This window comes from Micromys minutus (genome assembly GCF_963924665.1).
Source record: "Micromys minutus genome assembly, chromosome: 28".
Classification (NCBI taxonomy): domain Eukaryota; kingdom Metazoa; phylum Chordata; class Mammalia; order Rodentia; family Muridae; genus Micromys; species Micromys minutus.
The window spans coordinates 17,847,611-17,868,937 of NC_137963.1; the positions used below are offsets into that span (position 1 = coordinate 17,847,611).

A 21,327-nucleotide genomic window follows, 5' to 3' on the forward strand; every position below is an offset into this window, starting at 1 on the left:
ATGCTTTTTTTTCTTACTGACATATTTTGTTGCCACATCAAAAGCTAAATGAAACTTAGTGACAAAAAAGTGGGGAGGGGACACAAAGCTGGGATGGGGGTGTGGGTCTGGGAGGAGTTGGGGAAAAGGGTGGATATGAAAAAACACACTATACTAAATTCTTAAAAATTTAATACAAAAATTTTGTTGCAATAAATTGGCCAAACCAAATAATTATTTGCAAGAGTTTTAAATCTTATACAGTATTATATAACTTTAATTTCCATGTCTCTTAGAAAAACTAGAAATGCCACCAGCCCATCTAAGCTTACCAACGCTGCATTCTTCAGTGAGGTCACTGTATGCGGGATTTCAGACATTTCCGTTTTCTGCTGTGTGTAAAATGTAAGTGAAGATTCCATCTAGAACCCAAGCTGCAGTTCAGGACAAGACGCTTTTGATGAAATATCTCCATTTAAAGGCAACTTCCAAAAAATTCTTATGAAAAAATATGAGACTGTACAATGTGTTTTATAGGCAGCTGGAGAGAGGATGTGAATACATACGCACACATATGTGGTTTTTCCATAGGCTATTGATTGTTACATAGTGATGCAAGAAACACACATAAGATTGACTTTGCCTATAGGGGAAGGAGGCAATATAGTAGAAGAATTTTTCACAATATAATCTTTTAGAATAACTTTTAGAATTTTGAATGTGATATTACTATTGAAAATATTGCTGTGAATATTAGTATTAATATTGCTATTAAAAGTAAGTAAATTGAAAGCTTTAAGGTCCTGCCACAGAAGTAAAGTGATTAGGAAATGGCCTCTGAACGGTTGCCAGTGGCACTCAGTGCCATGTGAGGCACGTAGTGTGGGCTAGTTCCCCAACCAGCACCACAGATGGATGGAATGAACAACAAAGCCTAAAGCTACTGAATAAAACATCCATGTGTTGGTTTTGGTCGTGTAGGATTACAGAGTACTCTGATGACTTCCTTTACCCAATAAACTCTTTATTAAAAGGTCTTATCTCCAAACACAGTCATTGTCTGGTATTCTGAAATTAAGGTTTCAAGATAGGAACTTGGAAGGTCATAGTACACCCCAGAAAAAGTGGCTTAAAGCTCTGCATTAGTTACCAGACTCCATCATTGCTCTTAATTGCTCTGTGCCTCAGTCTCTCTCTGCAATGCTGAGTCTACTTCAGAGACTGTCACAGGGTCTTCAAAAATATGATATGAGTATGATATGTGTGCATATCATCTGTGGGGAGGGTTCCAGAATGGTGTGTTCATCAACTCCTTTCCCAGAGGCTCTCCAGGAAACCCTGATCCATTTCCATCACAGTATATCCGTTGACCTTGCTTACCTTTGTCATTATTGCCTGAGTATTGAGAATACCAGATATATAGAAGTGGGGATTGATCCATAAATCTGTGCAGCGCCCAGTGTTTTTGCACAGAATTGTCTGTGGTCTTAGAATTGATACTACAAGGCTTTTAAATCATCCTGTTCTAGTTGGACCCAAGTAGTACCTTTTGTTTTGTTGTTTTGAGACAAAGTTTCTCTATGTAGACCAGGCTGGCCTCAAACTCAGACAGCCACCTGCCTCTGCCTCCCAAGTGCTGGGATTAAAGGTCAAAATGGCCTATCTTAGTAGGCCAGCATGAACGGCTGCTGACAGCATCTGAGATAGGTTTGGATGCTGTCTTTTATTACGTGGCATACATAACTGTGGTGTTTTCCAAGATAAGTTGTCTATTATCTTGGAATAAAGTCACTTAATTTTGTTTCTTATCCAAACACAAAACTAGGAACTTAATCTGTACAGCCTTCATTTCCACATAAACTGTAACTTAATGTGTCCTAAATCACATACCTCCATGAGAATTACAGGCAGGCCTGCAAGGTCCTCGTGATTGGTTCCAGGGCTGCGCTTGCTAGCAGGCTGTTGGAGGACTGCTTCAGGTAGTTGCAGCCAAGGACCCAGAACTCATCACGGGTTCTGTGCACATCTTTAATGGCCTGTCTGATGTCCAAACGAGACATGAAGGAGCCAGCATGGAGTGCCTTAGGTATATCTTCACATTCTGTGTAAGAATTATTTGCATTCGTTGTGCAGCTTGATGCTGTGTAAACCTCAACCATGTGCTTTGCATGTGTGTAGCATGAATGAGCTCTGGAGAAGCATGGCATACCGTGCAGTCATATATGCTTCAATACTTGAGTCCCTCTGTGAGCGAGGAAGGTTTTTATTTGCAGGACACAGTCTTTATTAGGCCCGTTCACTCTGCTTACTGTCTATGCTAATGTGTCAGAGGAGGCAGGCTAGCAGGATAGCTTTGGATGCTGTCTTTTATTATGTATATATTTATTATATACATAAATGTTCTGTTCACAAACAGAAGTCAGTATACATCTACATAATTTTAAATTTCAGTTAGCATTCAAATATTAACCATAATAACTCTTTAATTAAAACATTTTTTTGTTTTGTATGCATTGGTGTTTTGTTTGGTTTGGTTTTTGGCTTACATGTATGTCTGTGTGAGGCTGTTGGATCCTAAATTTACAGACAGTTGTGAGCCACCATGTGGTTGCTGGGAATTGAACCCAAGTCCTCTGGAAGAGCAGTCAGTGCTCTGAACCACAGGCCATCTCTCCAGCCCCTATAGTAAGTCTTTAATCTATTTTCTGTTTATTGTTTTAACTGAAATAGCTATTGAGAATTTATGAAGCAAGGCTTCTTACCTGATGCATTATGATTTAGTAGTTAGAACAAAATGGCTTTTAAAACAGTTACTGGATCTAGAGTCACTCGAAACAATGGAAAGTTACACATCACTTCAAAAGATAAGTCACTTCCATCTGGTTTCCATGACTAAAACCTTCAAAATTCCCATTTAAAAATGTTTTAAGTCTGTGTATTGAGATTATTGCTGTAATTCCAGAATTTGGCAGTCTGAGAAGTAAAGTCATGAGTAAGTAAAGCAGTAAAAACCAGCCTGGGTAACATGGGTTACCTGTATTTAAAAAAAAAAAATGTACCTTAATTATAAAATTATAATTATAAAATTATATAATCATCAGCAAAGGTAGTGAGGGTAGGACTGGAATCAGGAGCTAGTGCCGAGGCCATGAAGAGGTGCTGTTTATTGGCTTGCTCATGGCTTTCTCAGAAGCCTTCTAATAGAACCCAGGCCCACCAGCCCAGGCCCATCCACACTGGGCTGGTCCCTTCCCCACCAATCACTATTTTTAAAATGCCCTAAGGCTTGTCTGTATCTGGGAGGCAGTTTCTCACCTGAGGTTCTCTCCTTTCAGATAACTCTGGTTTGTGTCAAGTTGACATAAAAGTAACTAGCCAGCACACCTTTGTGAGACTTAAGCTTGTATTATTGCTCTGCTGCTAGTAACTAAAAAGTATAAGAACACTCCCCATACCTTCTAGAACTCTGTGTGCTGAGCAATGTGGCCTGTAGCTTTAGTCATAAGAAAAGGCATCCTCGTCCAACCTCATCTGCCTCTTTGTAAGCCCTCTGCCAATGGCCATGTATAGAAACTGTTCATGGGAAGGCAACAAATCCCCAGAGCGTCATGAGAGATGGGGTGAATACCTGTTGTGACTTTTAACAGCCACACAGGCAGCGGCCCAGCCAGATCAGCTCTCCAGCACCCGACAGGGCCAAGGCACAGAGAATGAATCTTGGTGGTTTTACTCATGGAGGCTAAGCTCATGGACTGAATGTTCAGAAGCCAAGAACCAAATTAATTCTTTTGTCCTTAATTTATTTCTTTAGTTACTTGGTTACAGTGATGGAAATTAACTGATATAGAAAATATCCTACCCACTGTGAACTTCACACCTAGACACATCTCTGTAAACACAACACCCCATCCTATGTCTCCAAAGGGTCTTGTCTAAAAGTATTTTGTCTTTCTCTCTGAGTGCTAGAGGCTTAAAAGTTTTACATGGTTTGAAAGTCCAAGTTCAGAGTCTCAATGAAGACTCAAGGCCATTTCTCACTTGAACCTCAATAAAATTAAAAAGAGAATTATGTACTGCCAATATGCAACAGGAGTAAACATTCCCATTCTGAAGTAGAAGAGGAGGACAAAAAGGAGGGATGGTAGCAAAGCAGAATAAAACCTCTCAGGGAAGCACTAAGTCATGCAGTTTCATGCCTAGTCTCTGGAGCGTTTACTGCCCTGATATCTGCTCCAAGGGCTCAGACACCCAGGCCTGTGTCACATTGCCATTTCCAATTCACATGACCCCTCTCTTTTTAAATTATGGTTTGTATTGCTGTGATGAAACACTGTGGCCAAAAAAATCTGGGAAAGAAAGGGTTTTGTTTTGTTTTTTTGGTTTGGTTTGGTTTGGTTTTGGTTACACTTTCTCATCACAGTCCATTATGGAAAGCAGTCAGGACAGGAACTCAAGCAGGGCAGGAACCTGAAGGCAGGAGCTGATGCAGAGGCACAGAGGAGTGCTGCTTACTGGCTTGCTTCCCCTGGCTTGTTCAGCCTGCTTCCAGGACCACCATCCACAATGGGCTCCGCCTCCATCAATCATTAGTTTTAAGATGTCCCATGGGCTTGCCTAAAGCCTCATCTTAAGGAGACAGTCTCTTGCTTGAGGTTAGGGATGTCTTTAACTTGTGTCAAGTTGACATCAAAATAGCTCTCTCTTGGGTTTGTTCCTCTCATTGCTTGTACTCTTCCTTAGTAGATGTCCCTGTAGCTGCCCCTGCTGCTCCTAAGCCCATTACTAAGATAATTGCCAAGGTAACTCCCAACTCTCATTTGTGTCTTGTTAAGCCTCTGACCTCAGGATCTCAATAATTTAGTACATTTTTATAAGGATGATATGACAATCTGGGTACTATCTGGATTAAAACACAAAAGTCATAGTTCATAGTCATTGTTTAGAACCTTTAAACTTATATAGGTTGTGATCCCCGAGGCACAGGCCCACTAGCCGTCTAGAAGTGGGAGATAGATTATTTTTATCTTCTTGGTATTGGTTGTCAGGGAGGCAATTTTTATTTTTAACTCTCAGGCTGGTTCTCAGAAGCACACTCAGGGTTAAGGCTGTAATTGTTTTTTTACCTTTTCCTGGCTTAGACCCGGTCTCTTTTCTAGTACCTTAAAAACCTTGGACCCCTTATGATATAGGAGTCAAACCATCAGCTGAACTAAGACACAGAACCCCTTGGCCTGATTCAGGACCTGAAGATGTACACAATTTGTGGAGCAAGCCCACCAGGTATCCCCAGGGGAAATCAAATACCCATCTGGTCTACCATAGTCATGAGTAGAGTTACAGAGAACTTTTTCTCTGGGAGGACAGTGTCTGTGTATAGTCTTTTTCTCAGTTTTTGAGTGGGAATATCTCATGTGCCTAACCCAGCTGCCAAATCGAATCAGTCTCGGGTCCAGGTGTGTGCTTGGCATGGGATGCGTGGTTCTAGGAGGCATTTCTGTCTACTTTCACAGCTGTGGGTGTGGTGAGCAGGACAAAGGTAGGGACCCTTCCAGCGGGGCTCCAGTGACTGGGCATGGTGTCATCACACGTAGACTGAGTCTCTAACCTGGAACTGATGGAAGGTCTTAGGAGTCCCCAGCTCATGGGCAGCTGCCAGTTGTAACCATACTTTTCTTTGTACTACCTGTAGGCCTTTTAGTTTGGCATATAAATCATTATTATTATTACAGGGAGGTCCTAGGGGATCTCATATAACAGTCAGGGGTATTGGAGTCCCATACAAAACCTTAAAAGGAGTCAGGCCAAAGTGGGATGGGATGTTTTTAGCTCTAAACAGGGCAAGGGGGAGGAGCACCACCCAGTCAGTACAAGTCTCTAAAGCCACTTTTTTTTTTTTTTTTTTTACCTGTCCTCAACTTTGGGGATGGTAAGCACAATGAAGTTTCCATTTGGTCCCCAAGAAACAAGCTAATATCTGACTTACCTCGGCAACACAAGCTGGCCCATTGTCTGATCCAATTACCTTAGGGAAGATCTTTTCTAGAATCTTTTTAGCTGCCACTGGTACCATTTCTTTGTTAGGAGGCTGTTACCCTCCCAGAAAAGGTATCTACAAAGACTAATAGATATTTATACCTATATCTTTCTGGCTTAATCTCTGTAAAGTCTACTTTCTAGTAAACCCAGGTCTGTCTCTCCTTGGCCTCTTTCCTGGCACACAGTTGTCTACTACTTGTCTCACTAGACACCTCAAGTCTGGCACAAAAGAATTTGACCACGTGATGGTCCTCGCAAGTTTGTTGACCTCTAGATGAGTCCATTGATGTATGTGCTTTAAGTCCAGACTGCATAGCAGGTTCTGAATGAGGGCAATGAGTTCACCAGGTTATAGGGGTTAGGTACCATGAGGAGGAGATCAGCCACCCATTTGTTTACCTCTCAGAGATCTTGAACTGGCTGGCAGTGTTGGTTCCAGGTTTCTACACCAGTAGAAGAAGCGTGTTCCAGGCTGACTGGCACTTACGCAGAACCCCGAGTTTGAGCAGCAGGATGATGTGTGGCTTGATCTTGTCTTGCGCCTCCTTTGACATGGGGAGTTGATGTACAGCTATCAGACTAGCCTTGGTTTTTCAGTTCTATATGGATGGGGGGCTGGTTTTTTAGCCTCCCCCATTCCTGTGGTTTCTACTCATGCTTGTGGATATAACCACCAGTCCATATCTTGAGCCTTTTGATCTTTGTTTTTAAACAATTGATATTTCTGTATCTTGGTGAGGAAGTCTCTCTCTAATGGGGATAGGGGCATTCAGGAATGACAATGAGTGAGTGGGATACGTGGCCCACACCAAGATTCACTGCTCTTCGGGTAGCCCATGAATATTGTTTGGTGCTGGTATCCCCTTGAACCCAAGACATTTTGTCTAACATGGGTCTCAGTTCGTAGCAGGACAGAGGGCTGAGCCCCTGTGTCTACAAAGAACTAGATAGGTTTCTCTTCCACTTTTAAGGTTACTATGGACTTGGGGAGGAGGTCTAAACCTCGTCTCCCCTAATTGTCTTCCTGCATGGCCAGTTTCTTAGGACCCAGGGTTCTTTTTCAGGATCACAGGTCTCTCTTTTCTTCTTCCGTGGGCAAATCTCTTGCCCAGTGTCTTTTTTCCTCGCAGTAGGCACACTGATCCTTATCTAGAGGCTCTTTCCTAGTGCCAGACTTGGTTCTTAATTCTCTGTTCCTCACCTCTGTGGCCAGGATCCTCTGTAAAATTTTTTCTTGTCTCTTATCTCTCTTGAACTCTCTAGCTTCCTGCTCTTTTTGCTTTCTCTATGAATTCTCCTCTCTTTCTCTTTAATTTCTCTTTACTTGCCTCTCCTCTCTACCTTACTCTTTATCCCGCATACTCTTACTTTCTCAACAACCTGCACTAAATCTCACAACAACTTATCTCATAATCTCTCTGACCTCTGAAGCCTTTTTTCTTGACACCTCTACTGGTCTATAAAAGGCATAGTCACAATAGCTTTGTGCTCTTTGCTGCTGGGGTAATTGGCAGGATGCCTCTGTGAGCTGCTGTAGAAAGGCTAAGGGTGACTTGTCTGGTCCCTGCTTAACCTCATGTACCTTTGTCAAATTAGTGGGTCATCCTTCAACCCCCTTAAAATTTGTAAAACAGAGCCAGGTGTAGAGGGTAGTGCTCCTTACCTTCTGCAGAATTGAAGTGTCAGCCAGGCCTAGTCGGGAAATCCTGCATCTATGCCCACAGGCACAAGGGAGGGGCACCCATCTATCCCTTGGGGCATTCTTTTAAACCTCAAGGATGGTATACTGTTTCTCCTCTGTGGAACAGTTGCTGGCAGTCATCTCAGATAGGTTGGTGGGAGAAAAAGAGTGACTCAAGTAAATTAGTCAAAGCCTGCAGGTTTTCAGAAAAGAAGAGTTATGAGTTTTTCAGTTATACAGATCGGCCGAGGAAAATGGCCAATATTGTAGGAGTTGGAGGCCCCAATCATCAGGAAGGCCACAGGCTTCTGAGGGGCAAGATACGTGACTGCTCAGGAGTTATGCCATGACAACTTCAAGTTTCCTTAGCTGGCCCCTCTGAGACAGGCTCAGAGGCCCATGAAGGAGCACCAACCCTGTTTGTTACACATTACCTGTCTGTCCAGGTCTTCTTTTAAAAATGTGGGTTGAAGTCTACATGAAACCATAAGTTTTCTATTCTGTATGCCTGGAGATCCAGCATCATGTAAAGATGTCAGTGTCTGCTGCCAGTTAAAGTGTAGTCGGGCCTCCTCATACCATGGCTATAGCTGTGTCTGAAGAACTAACTTGAACTAATGAAACCATTTCCCTTGGTGGCCCTGTGGGAGCAAGGTGCCCCACCACTCACTTCTCAAAGGAAAGTGTGGGATGAGTTTTACACCTTAGAGCCTGTCACGTAGACGCAATTCCTGAGATACCCACGGAGATCTTTCTTATGGGAATGTTGCAAAGTGCTTAACTTGTTTTTTGTGGTGCTGGTCCCTTTAACAGCCCCATCTTCATTATCTAGAAATTTAAAGCAACCCTTTTCTAGCCAAATTGCATGCTTTTCCCATCCTCCCATTCTGCTTTTTAATGCCAAATTTCACTGTCAACCTGGTTACAAGAAGCCAGCAGTAATCAACCATTGTCGTGGCTACAACCAAATATCTGACTGAAACAGCTTAAGTGAGGAAGGAATACCTCGTTTCTCGTTTCGAGGGTTTGGTCCATTCTTGCTTGGCCCATGTCATTATAGAGCACATGGCAGAGAACGGGTGCTCCTTCCATGGCTGGAAAAGAAGCAGAGACAGAGAAGCTAACGCTCATTTGCTTTCTCATTCTCTCCTGTTGTCCTTTCCTTTGATCCTAGCCCCGGGATGGCACCACCCACGCCGCCCTCAGTTGATGAAAATTCCCTCACTGATGTACCCTGGCTGATACACACTCACCGTGCCTCGCTAATCTCTCAGGTGGTTCTGAATCCAATCACATTAATGATAAAGACTGAGCATCACAATAATTTTTATGCAAGCAGGACTCATTGTGAAATTTATTACTACCAAATCTTTTCCCCCCCTTTGGTTTTTCAAGGTTTCTCTGTGTAGCCCTTGCTGTCCAGGATCTCACTCTGTAGACCAGGCTGACCTTGAACTAGGAGATCTGCCTGCCTCTGCCTCCTTAGTGCTGGGATTAAAGGTGTGTGCCACTATTACCTAGCTAATGCCAAATCTTTGAGAAGGAAAAGGTAACTCAAAATTTGGTTTATCCAGCTCTGCTTCAGTTTATACATTTATAAAATAAAGATTATTTTTATTTGCATTTACATGCAAAAAACTGAGAAAAGTACTTTTCTTAAACTTTGGTTTAAGAAATCGACTAATCCTATTAATGAATTAAACTTTGATTTTTTTTTTTTTACAGTAATTTGCTTAGCGCTGGAGAATTGGCTAATAAATATTGTTTGCTGTGGCAACTGGGAAACTGCAGGAACTCTTGGGTCTCATTCCTGCTCACAGGTACAGAATGCTTGCTCCAGAATGGCAAATAGGACAAAAGAGCACAGATGTGACCGTTTCACATCACGGAATGGGTGACATCATTTCACATCACGGAATGGGTGACATCATCACACCAGTCCAGTTGTCTGCTAGAGGCTCATTGTATAACATCAGTCTTGCTGATTTTCTCACAGTTCTTATCCACGAAATAAAGAGAAAACAGACAATCTAACAGTATACTTATAAATGTATATGTGTAATACTTTGTATTTCTTAGTCTGTTCTAAGCAGCTAATGTGAAAAGTAATGTTAAAGTTTCCCATTTTTCAAGCTTTCCAAGAAGGATGGTCTAAGACCTTTAACAAAATCCATTTGTAACTTAATAAAATGATTATGAGTTGGATAAATCCCTTCAAGACTCTTTTTATACAATGAGAATGATGATGATGTTGTATATTTTCTAAAAAGTATATCTAGACAGACACATACAAGCCTGGTGGTGGTGGCTCATGCCTTTAATCCCAGCTCTGGGGAGGCAGAGACAGGCAGCTCTCTGTGAGTTCAAGGCCAGCCTGGTCTACACAGCCAGTTCCAGGACAGCCGGCTGGGGCTCTGGAGATGGGTCCCGTCTCAAAGAAGTGGTTAGAATAGTGGGAAGTCTGTGTTAGCCGTCGAGGTGGAGTTACACGGAGCTCCTTCTTTTTAAAGACTGTGACTCCTATGGCCTAGACTATGAAGCTCAAAATGATCTGGGGCAGTTACCCACCCTGCCTCTTGCCTGTAATAATGAATCGGTGATTACAATTTTTCTTCTAAATATATTTAATTCTTTGCTTACTGATCATAAGTCAATAAAACTACAAAAACAAAATCTACTGCATAGGATTGATTCTTCCATGGATTACTTAGAAATGATACATGGAAAATATTTAGTACAATGTCCTGCTTTTGGTAGTTGCTGACATTAATGCTGGTACTTATCTGTTTTAGTTATTATTAGTGTTGTAAAAAATCATTCCAAAGCTATAATTTCAAATTTTCTAATACTAATTTTGAGTGGATGCTTATAACACAGTCAGTAATGTCAGATAATTGTGCTACTCCATTTCTTCTGTATGTCAGGATTTCATCATTTAGACTAAATGTTCTGACATAATAATCTTTGTCTCATGATGCCTCAGATGACATCACCCTAAAATCTGGGCAAGTATGTCTTGTGTAGGCTTGCTATAAGGGGTTAGAATCGGTGATTTAATAAATCTTCTGCTCTTCCGAATCTTATCAGGCATATTAGGTTAGTAATTTTTAAACAACCAAAATGCAGTTTCTTTTACTACTAAATTTGGAGGGATTCTAACTTCTTGATAGCCCCAAAGATTGAATGCATTCTCTCAGGGCTAGGGAAGTATCTTAGTTGATAGAGCTGGGTTCAGTCCCCAGCCCTACATGAACTGAGTATGTTGCCATACACCTGTAGATACCAGAGCTCTGGAGGTGGAGGCAGGGGGTCAGTGCTCAGTTCTCAACCACACTGAAAGTGCAGGACCTGTAGGAAACTGCCTCCAAGGGGAAAAGAAAAGGAGAAGAAAAATTATTTGTGTGATTTCTATTGTTAAACTGTTAAACGAATGTGGATTTGTACAAATTTTAAAATGTGGAGAACAATAAACCAGATATAACTTAGAATTTCACCATTTTCTGCTGTATGAAATACATTTCATTGAGAAAGCCCAGTATGAGTCTGTTTGTGTTTTTCATTAATTTTTCCCTGTGTTTGTTTTCAAGTTCCAAGATTTCAAGAACCCAGCAGTCAGTATTCACTTGCAGATATGAGGAGCATCTTTTCTATCAAAGGAGACAGCCTTGTGATTAACCCTGCAAAAGCAAAGGGGTGGAGACAAGCAAGACTAAATCCAGTAATGACTGAAACATTGGAGCATCTGAAGGCGTATTTGTGTCATAATGGTCTGTCTCCTCAGGAGACTAAGCTGGAAATCTTTCTGCCTACAAAAGTTCTTCAGCTGGATTGTAAGTGCAGAGTAGTAAGTGAACTTGTGTGACCACGCATGTGAGATAAAACACTCGCTCTCTTTCATACGCCTGCTTATGACTTTTGGCTTCCTGGGTTCTACTTTCTTCTTAGGCAGTTTCATTGGCTAACCCTAAAATCCTATTCTGCCTAAAATTTTGCGCTTACTTTAAAATTTTCTAGCCATTTCAATAATAAATATATGTGCATACTTTCAAAAATTAGTATCTACAATAAATAGTAAGTTTCAGCGGTAAAGGATTTGAGAAGCATAGTGTGAGAAAAGCAGTTTGTTATAGAAAATAAATAAAAGCGAGCTTTAGGTATTACCTCAATATTTCCTAAATATTTTTAAAGTGGGCTTTAGGTGTGACCTTCGTTTGGGAACTGCCTAAGGAGGTGAGGACCTGGGACGTAAATTAGCACGGTGTTCTGGACGGGTGTAGGCTCAGAGTTCTTTTAGGGGGAAGAAGGACAGAGTACAGCACACGTGGGAGTCTGAGGCAGTAAGGGCGTTGGAGGATTAGCCCTTGTCAAAGGAGGTCTCCTTGATCCTTACAGAGCCCCACTGTTGAGCAAAGAGGACAGTGACTGCATGGTAGGTGCCCAGTCCCAGCAGACTCACCTAAGACACCTGAGCCTCAGGCAGCACAGTGGGAGGGGATGGGAAGTGACAGAGACGGTGTAAAGAACCAGAGGAACAAGAAGTTTGCTGTGAGACTGTGTCTCCAAGAAACTCAGAGGAACTGTCCACAAACTATTATCAACATGGCTGCTTAGCAAGACCTGAGCCAGGATGACAGCAACAGCGTGCTAACATGGAAGTGGGTCTTCTGGGCCCTCGTCCCTGCACAAAGAACTCAGGAACTAAGGAATGCTACCAAGTGCTCAGCCATGCATTCATAAACGCAGAAGTAAAGTTATATGGGCTGAGCAGGTTGTGTCTATGTACTTAGTAGGGGATAATGATGTAATTACATTTTAATTTAAAAAATAAAAATAATAGAAGGGTTTAGGACATACTGTAAGAAAAAGATAGAAGAAACTTTATGGAATCTTTAAATATCTTATCTATCTATGGGGTCTTCAAATATTGCACATGTCTAAAACTGTATGGAATATCAGAAGCAACAATTTTGAGGTTAAAAGAAACCATTCTTACTCCACTAGAATTCTTACAGTAGTTTAATTGTGACGTTTAGGAAGCAATAACTAGCCAGGCAGTGGTGGTGAGTGCGTTTAATCCCAGCACACAGGAGACAGAGGCAGGTGGATCTGCATCACTCTGAGGCTAGCCTGATCTACAGAGCCAGTCCCAGGACAGCCAGGGCTACACAGAGAAACCCTGTCTCAAAACAGTAATAAAAAGAAGCAATAACATTTGTAGACCCTATAGCCAAGTTGTCAGAGTAAGTGTGTCTAGAAAAATAGCGTAGTATGTAATATGAAAATAGTGAGGAAAGAAAAATAATTAGCAGTTTCTAATTATCTGATAACCAGATTATCTCCAAAAAAGCTTCAGAGTTCACAAATTGTCGCTGAAGAAGCCCCTCTCAGCCTCTGCATTCGTTCTTGACTTGCAGAGAGCTTCATATTTTTCTTAACAGTGCTTAAAGTGCGGGAGACTTTACACACGCACCTGTGCGCTGCTTCCTGTTGGCACCCCACAGACTAGCCTCACGTTCTCATGTGGCAGTAATGAGCTGGGATTGTGTGCTCGAGGCTTACTCAGGACTTAGTGTCACAGGCCGAGGACAGGTGCTAGCTGTCCTTAGCATGACTCTCATGCTTGTCTCTTACCTGCGGTACAGTGAGAGAGAAGAAAGATGTTTCTTGTTTCAGTATTTCTAAGAAAAGCAAAGACGAGGGACCTCAGGATGTAGCTCAGTTGACAGTATTTGATGGGATTTCACAAAGGCCTGAATTGGATCTCAGGCCTCTTAAAGCTGGAGATGGTGGCTCATTCTTACAGTCATAGCACTTAGGAGGTAAAGGCAATGGTCAAAAGTTCAAGACGGTCCACAACTATATAGCAAATCTGAGACCACCTTGGACTATGTGAAACCCCGTCTCAAACAACCACGAACCCCCCATAGAACAAATTTTGAAGGAAGAATGCACATTGTTTTTCTTTTTAAAGATTATTGTTAAACACTAGCCATATACTTCATGTGACCACCAACTGTGCCCACTCCTGTGCAGCTGCCAGAAGCCCTCAGTGGTGTGAGATGGTGGCAGAGAAATGCCCATACCTACGTAACCCTCACCTAGGCTCTGTAAAGAAGCCCAAGAAGTGTAAAAAAGCTCAACTGAACTTTGGTATAATCATGCCTCTGGTGGGACCTCAGGAGGAGGGACAGACATTGATTCATGGCTCCTTGGGGGAGGGGAGGATTTTAGCTATATTGTGTAGCTTGATGCCTCGTGACAAATGTATACGCCTATAAGACTAAGAGAGTATTTCCTCACAGGAAGTGCCCTTTCAGCCATTCCCTCTGCTTCCCTCCACTCTGCAGCTTCCCCTCAACCTCAGGCCCTGAGGTCAGCGCCCGGCTCTTTTACAGTCATGTGCTGTGGACCCTCTAGTGCCTGGATCCTTCACCCCACAGCACTTGTGAGATTCGCTAGTGCTGCGTGTATGTACTTAACCAGAGTGTGATCGTCTTTTCAGGATTTAGTCTCCAGGTTTTTGTGTTTTGTGTTTTGTTAATCTTAGTATTGTGAACAAAACTTTTTGTTTTTTTTTTTTTTAAGATGTATTTATTTACTTAATGTATATGAGAATGCCATTTTCATGCACACTAGAAGGGGGAAACAGATCTCATTACAGATGGTTGTGAGCCACCATGTGGTTGCTGGGATTTGAACTCAGGACCTCTGGGATAGTGATTAGTAGTACTCTTAACCACTGAGCCATCATTCCAGCCCGTGAGCAAAACTTCTGTGAGTGTTTTTGTGCAAGTCGTCTTTTGGACGTGGTAGTGCCTCTCTTGAGAGAATGTGCAGAAGTATAATTGTTTATTGTTATTGCAGGTGTTTTAGGTGCATATTTGATTTTATAAGAAATTATTCAATTGTTTTCCAAAATTGTGTCATCATTGTCCATGCCCACCAGCGATGTGTGAGTTCCAGTTACTCCATGTCCTTGTTAACATAGCAGCAGCTCTTCTGTGGGCATGGGCAGTGCCCGCTGTGGCTTTATTCCCCCAATGCCTGATAGTCACGGGTGCCTTTACATACTTGGTGAGCAGATTTATTGTAATAGAATTTACCATGCAAATTAAATTTAATCACGCACACAATTTGAGAACACTTAAACGGCCCTTCGCTCAAATGGCATAGCAGTCACTGTCGGTTTGCCCAGCTGTAGAATGACTAATTTGTACTCTGTCTCTATGAAGTTGCCTCTCTCAAATACTCTTTATAAATGAAAACTGTCAACTACTGGTCTGCTGTGACTGACTTACTTTATTAACCATGACTCATCTATATTGTAGGGTGTGTGTGTGTGTGTGTGTGTGTGTGTGTGTGTGTGATGTTCAAATCTTTTGTCAACTTTTTGATTAGGTTTCTTTTAAAATATTAATTTATAAGAATTATATATATTTTATATTTAGCCCTTTCTCCAAGACTGTGTGTGACTCATTATAACCTATCAGCAATAGCACTTCCCTGGAATTCCTTCATCGCCTGGCAACTAAACTCCTAGTGCTAAGAAAAAGAGATGGGGCTGGAGAAATGGCTCAGTGATTAAGAGCACTGGCTGCTCTTCCAAAGGATCTGGATTCAATTCCTGGCACTCACATGCCTGCTCAACACTGTAATTCCAGCTACAGACACCCTCACACAGACATACTTACAGGCAAAACATCAATGCACATAAAATAAAAATAAATAATTTTTAAAAAGAAAATGTGTATTATTGATTTTAAAACAGAAAAGAAGCCCCAAATATCTTGTGTTCAAACATTTCTCCTCACAAAGCGACTTGGGAAGAATTTCGGGCTAACTAAATGTTTTGGGCTCAAACCAGGGAAGATAAAACATAAGTCACTGCATTAAAACCTCTAACAAGTTTGTGTGCTCTTTGAACCGCCTGGGAGGTGAAAACAAGGAGCCTCATTTAAGAAGGCCCAGCGCTCCATCCACAGGCCTTCAGGCAGCCCAAAGCCAGGACTTCCCAGTGCTGGTCTGTTACTCTTCCCTTCTCTGCCAGCTACACAGCATCATGACCACTAGAAAAGAAGCTCAATTTAATCTAAACAAGAGACAACAACATTGTTTTTCCTTACTCTCATAGTATACATAAAGGGCAAACTTTGGAAGTTTTAATCATGTTACATACCTTTTTCTTCACTTATACTTTATTCTCTATGCTTTACTTTCCCCTGATATTTCTCTCTTCATTTCTTCTCTCTCTATCTCCCCCTTTCCCTCCTCTTCTCTCTTTAACCTGGGAATTGGATTTACACTAGAGCATAAAGCCGTGTATTTAAGTGTTCTTTCACTGAACAGTATCCAGAGCCCAGAAAACTTTCTCATTAAGGAGATGGGAACGTCATTCATGGCACAGGAGACCTTTTGTAATTTCGTACAAATTGTAAATTATTTAACTTTCATACGCTAGAAATAAGATTAATACTGAAGGATGAAACTGCATAATCCAGTTGAACTAGATTTCAAATCCATTGCAGATTATCTTTGGGATGTGTGTGCATAAATTAAGGGTCAATTATTATAAAATGTGTTTTAGATAAAACAGCCAATCTAAACAAAATTAAAAATAAGCAGCAAAAAACAATTTTTGAAAAGAAAAAGATGGCCATGGGGTAGTCATGTGCACACCCTTAATCCCAGCACTCAGGAGGCAGATGCAGGTGGATCTCTGAGTTCAAGACCAGCCTGGTCTCAGAGTGAGTGCCAGGAGAGCCAGGGCTGCACAGTGAAGTCCTCTCTAGGGAACAGTGGGGGCGGGGAGATGGTTGTCAGGTGGTGGTCATGCATGCCTTTCATCCTGGCACTTAGGAGGCAGGGACAGGCTGGTCTAAAAACGAGTTCCAGGACTGTTACACAGAGAAACCCTGTCTCAAAAACAAAGGGGAGGGGGGGAAGAGGGAAAGAGAAACAGGAAGGAAGGAAACGGTAAATATGCTTTCTTATTTTACTTAGAACCAAAAATGGATTTTCCAAACAGTGAACAAACTACCCCTAAAGATCAAACTATGTTAACAGGAAATTACAACTTGAAGTACTCATTTAGGCACAGAAGTCATTTTGGAATCTTACTTTCTCATCTCCAGCGTGGCTAGAATGGAAGAGCAGTCCCTCGCCCACTGTGCCAGTCGGTGTTCACCAACTGCATCCACAGAAGAGACCGTTTTCAGGAAGGGAAGTGCCACGCCTGTGTCTGCCTGGCGAATGTGGCTCTGAAAAAAAATCAAAAGTGGAAGCCAGTCCAAAGAATGACCAAGAGCTCTCTGCTAGAACGGTGCAGAAGGCCGAGAGCAGCCGTGGACTTGGTAACCCTGTACTACCTGCGGAACCAGCTTCCTCTTCACAGATCAAGGCATCTTATGATAAAAAACGAGATGAGTTGGACCTTTTGAGCGAGTTTATCACTCTGAGAAGTAAGGACCAGACTATCCCTTCAGAAGCTGAAGTCAAAAGCCATGACCAAAACAACGGTGGGTAACTCAGAAAGATTTTGGCCCAGACATGGGGCCTCTTAGACTGGGCACTGTCTGTTACACAGTGCAAGAAAACCAAGGCACTTTTAGAGAAACTGAATAGGTTTCTCATAGTCAAGGAAAACCCATTGATACTTAATATAGAGATCGGTTTGTAGATATACATTTGGATATGGATATAAATATGCTTTCAAAGGTTAAAAGATAAATTTCATTTGTAGCAAAGCTATTACTTATAAAACTTGCTTTCTATAACTATATAAACTTAGTATTCCTAACTTGGTCATTTTTTCATGTTTTTTTATCTTATTCACTTACAATCCTATCTTAGTATTTTTTAAAATAGTTTTATTATTTCTTTAAAAATTTCAAGCATTGTATTTTTAACATTATCATTTCCCCTTCCCCACCTCCTCCCACATCTCTCCAATTCACATTATCCAACTTCATGTCCTTGCTCTTTAAAAGATTGTTTTATTTTATGTGCATATTTTGCTTGCATGTATGTGTTTGCACTGCGTGTGTGCCTAGTTCTCATGGAAGCTAGAAGAAGATGCTGAAACCCCTGGAACTGGAGACAGACAGTTCTGAGCTGCCGTTTGAACACTGGCGGCTGAACTTGGGTCCCTGGAAGAGCCATGATTGCTCTTCATCTCAGAGCCACACCCCCTTTTTTAGCCCATCACATCTCATTAATACTATTGCAGCCAGTGGAGCCTGTTAGGTCTACCAGGGGCTGTTCCCTTAAAGGAAATTAACAGTCCCTCTCCCAGCAGCTGTCCATTACCAATAGCTCCTTAGCTAGGTTATCTTAGTACTTAAACATAGTTTAATATGTGCTTAGACATTTCTCTCATTTAATTGCTTATTAATCTTTAGAGTATTATCAAAGAGTTTCTATTTGTAATATAATTCTTATGTATGTTTGTATGCATACACATACACCACATACACATATACACACAAAGAGAAAAAGAAAGTTTGTTATTTTTAGGTTTGTTTCCAGATTCTATTCCTATCTGGGTTGAGAAGAAATCCCACATGAACACCAATACTCTTTTCTGCTTGTTATATGAATAACTTATAAAGGGACATATTAGCATCATATAATAAGGAGCCACAGCAAAAACGTTGAAAGAAATAAAAAGAATATTTTTCTCATTTAAAAAAATAGCTAATTTGCCAAGCCTTTAAAAGATTGCTGATATTAAGAGGGAATGCTTTGGGGCTTCTGGCATTTTCTCAATTAGTGTGTTGTTCCTGGCCTCTCTGTCCCTGTATATATTTATCCCTGATCGGATGTAGAAAGAAGTCTTAAGTTGTAGATTTGGGGGTGAAATGGGCATTCAATTAAGGGAATGAGTGTCTCCAAAGAAAGAAGTATTGTCAGCCTGTCATATGTTGTGGCTCTTTCCTGACGAGTCTCCCTAGCCAGCGCAGGTGAGGACTGAGTGAGGAGGTGTCTCGTTCAGATATTCAGTTACCAAGTTACTCTCCAACTTAGCTTTATTAGTAATAAAGGTAATATTTCACTTCTTGCCTTACTTTACAGTTAATTTGGGATGAGAAATCTTACGACTTTAGCCCTCTCAAAAATCTCAATAATTAATATCACTTGAGTGAAGCTATTCAGAGTACTTAAAATTAATTGGCAATATTAACTTGAAGTAGCATAATTGGTTTTGTATATTTTCCATCACTATATGTGGGGTTCTTTTATTTCACTTAAGGTGGGATCTTTCTGTGTAGCCCTGTCTGACCTTGGCTCTGTGGCCCTCCTGCCTTAACCTCCCAATGCTGCATTATAGTGACAGTCCCCTGGCCACTCCGTTAGCAGACTTTACCTCACATAAGAGTGTCTCGGGCTGGTATTTCTAAAGTCTCTTATGTTATTGGTGGATGAAATGAGAACTTAGTTAAAATAGCTGTCCACGCGCATGTATATGACTCTCTACATACTTAGAGAATAAGAAGCCTAACATGTATTGAACACCATATCAAGTATCACGTTGCATATTAAAGGAGGGATGGCTTTTTGGCCTAGAAGTAAGGAGGGCAGTCACATAAGATTTCATGTAGAAAATGGCTGAGCTGGAGTTGAATACTAAACTGGGGTGCTGAGACAGTCGAGGGGAAGGTTAGAAACAGAAGGGAGACTCTGGAAAGCCACAAAGAGGTGGGGCACAGTGCCGTTGTCTTCTGTGTCTTAAGAACGGGAGTTGGTGTTTGGTCCCTGGAGTTCAGGTAGGCATCCCAAGTCATACTATTTCCTCATCCTATGAGGAGCCTGGGGCTGCTCCAGGGCCGAGGTAGAGTTCAGAGCTGATGCCAGAGTTTATCCCATTCTCCGTCACCCACCTTGCTTCTCAGCACAGCGTTAGGTCCACTGATCTGGTTAACTCAGTCTTCCATGAAAAGATTTAATAACTATGATTTGAACACAGTGATAAAAAAAGCACCGTCATTTCTTCTGAACAATTTAAATTTTTTTGCTAGAACTTCAAGATAAAGAAAAATATTCTTTGACTCTTCAAGAAGAAAGTCCTGTTGTTTCTAATAATAAAGCTCCAGAGGAAAGACGTCAAGGAAGAACAGACGATGTCATCGAGATCCCCGCCTCAGGTTTGCAGTGTGCTTTCGAGATTATTTGGAAGCCCTCTCCCAGATCTCTAGAACATCCCTTACTTTCTATGTGATTGTCTTTACCTGTCTCAGAAACTTTTTATTTCTTTCTTTGTTTTTTCTGGACAGGGTTTCTCTACGGAGCCCTGGCTGTCCCGGGACTCACTACATACACCAGGCTGGCCTCAAACTCAGAGATCTGTTTGCCTCTGCCTCCCAAGTGCTGGCATACAGACATTTCTTAATCCTGTTTCTCTTTTCAAGTTATTTCCAGACCCGGAATGCCCTGTTTACTGCTTCTGTCTTTCTCCCATTGCCTTACTCCAGACCACTGACTGTTACTTCTTCCTTCACTAAAACTGAAGCCACTTCCTTGCATTCCTGTGAAAAGAAGGAACTGCACAAGCCCCGAGTTCCTTTGCCAACGGCTGGGAAGTCTGCTGTCAGTGGTCCCTCCACCCCTCACCCACAGGCAGGGTGATGTGAGTTGGGCATCAGAAACAGCACACCGTCCTCTTCACACACCCTGATGTCAGTGCTGTTGCTTTCCAGACACCCAGTGCCAAGCGTACTGCCTCCTAGAAGCCGCAGCGATTCCCATCTTAAGGAAGCTTGTTTGCCTCTGTGCTTGCCCTGCCGCTAACTGGAAATTCAACACTGTCAGTTTTGACCAAACAAGATTCTTCTTAAAGGAACAAGAAAAAATAATAAACGATGCTATTCACCAAGGTGAGTACAGACCAGATCCATACTACCCGAAGGAGACATTAATAGGCAACTGTAGCAATGCAGACCTCAGAGCTGGGGTACTCACACGTGGCCAAGCCCAGAAGAGTCTCAGTGACGCTCCTAACTGACACGTAGTGTTTAATAGATTTTAATAGATCACAGTGGAGCCAGTAGTTGGCCCCGCTCTTCCCAAACAAAATCACAAAAAGATCCAGAGGATAATTTCCAGTGAACTTAACTACATCTTATAATGAAATAAAAGATCTATAAACACAAAACACCCAGCACCCAACGACATAAAAATGATGATTTAAATGTATATAGTATAGTATAAAGTCATATTACCAAGCACACAAAAAAGACAGGAACCACAACCTGGAGTGAGAATAATGTACTGAAACAGACCTGAACCAGAGGCACAGGAGTTCCCAGAGGCTGCCAGGCCCATCATTGCCAGGCTCGTGATAACTTTTCCGCAGAAGCAGACAGGTGTTAGGCACATGACAGAGCCATATCCAGGAATTACTGCTGTCATCACTGACCTCTGACAATGTGGGGCTGGGGAAGGAAAGAACAGAACAACGATTTTAAAACAAGACACTGGCTTTCTTCTCTTTCTTATCCATATGGGTCCCTTCTCTTCTGATCATACAGTGGATTGAGGCCTTCTCTTAGAGTTATTTCTGTCCTTGCTGTGACATGCCCTTTGGGGCGTGTCGTTGCCTATAGTACAAGCCAGGACATACAAATAGAAAAAAAATA

General features: G+C 41.8%; 1 protein-coding gene across 1 annotated transcript in view; it reads left to right on the plus strand.

Annotated features, from left to right (window-relative positions):
* SHOC1 (shortage in chiasmata 1) overlaps positions 1-21,327 on the plus strand; it is a gene marked incomplete at its 3' end in the record, with an annotated part of 82,102 nt that overhangs the window by 35,527 nt on the left and 25,248 nt on the right. Inside the window, exons 9-14 of the mRNA XM_080940209.1 lie at positions 276-384; positions 9,422-9,516; positions 11,284-11,526; positions 16,828-17,211; positions 19,711-19,836; positions 20,389-20,565. Coding sequence (XP_080796335.1) covers positions 276-384; positions 9,422-9,516; positions 11,284-11,526; positions 16,828-17,211; positions 19,711-19,836; positions 20,389-20,565 — 1,134 coding nt within the window. The remainder of the gene's footprint in view (positions 1-275; positions 385-9,421; positions 9,517-11,283; positions 11,527-16,827; positions 17,212-19,710; positions 19,837-20,388; positions 20,566-21,327) is intronic.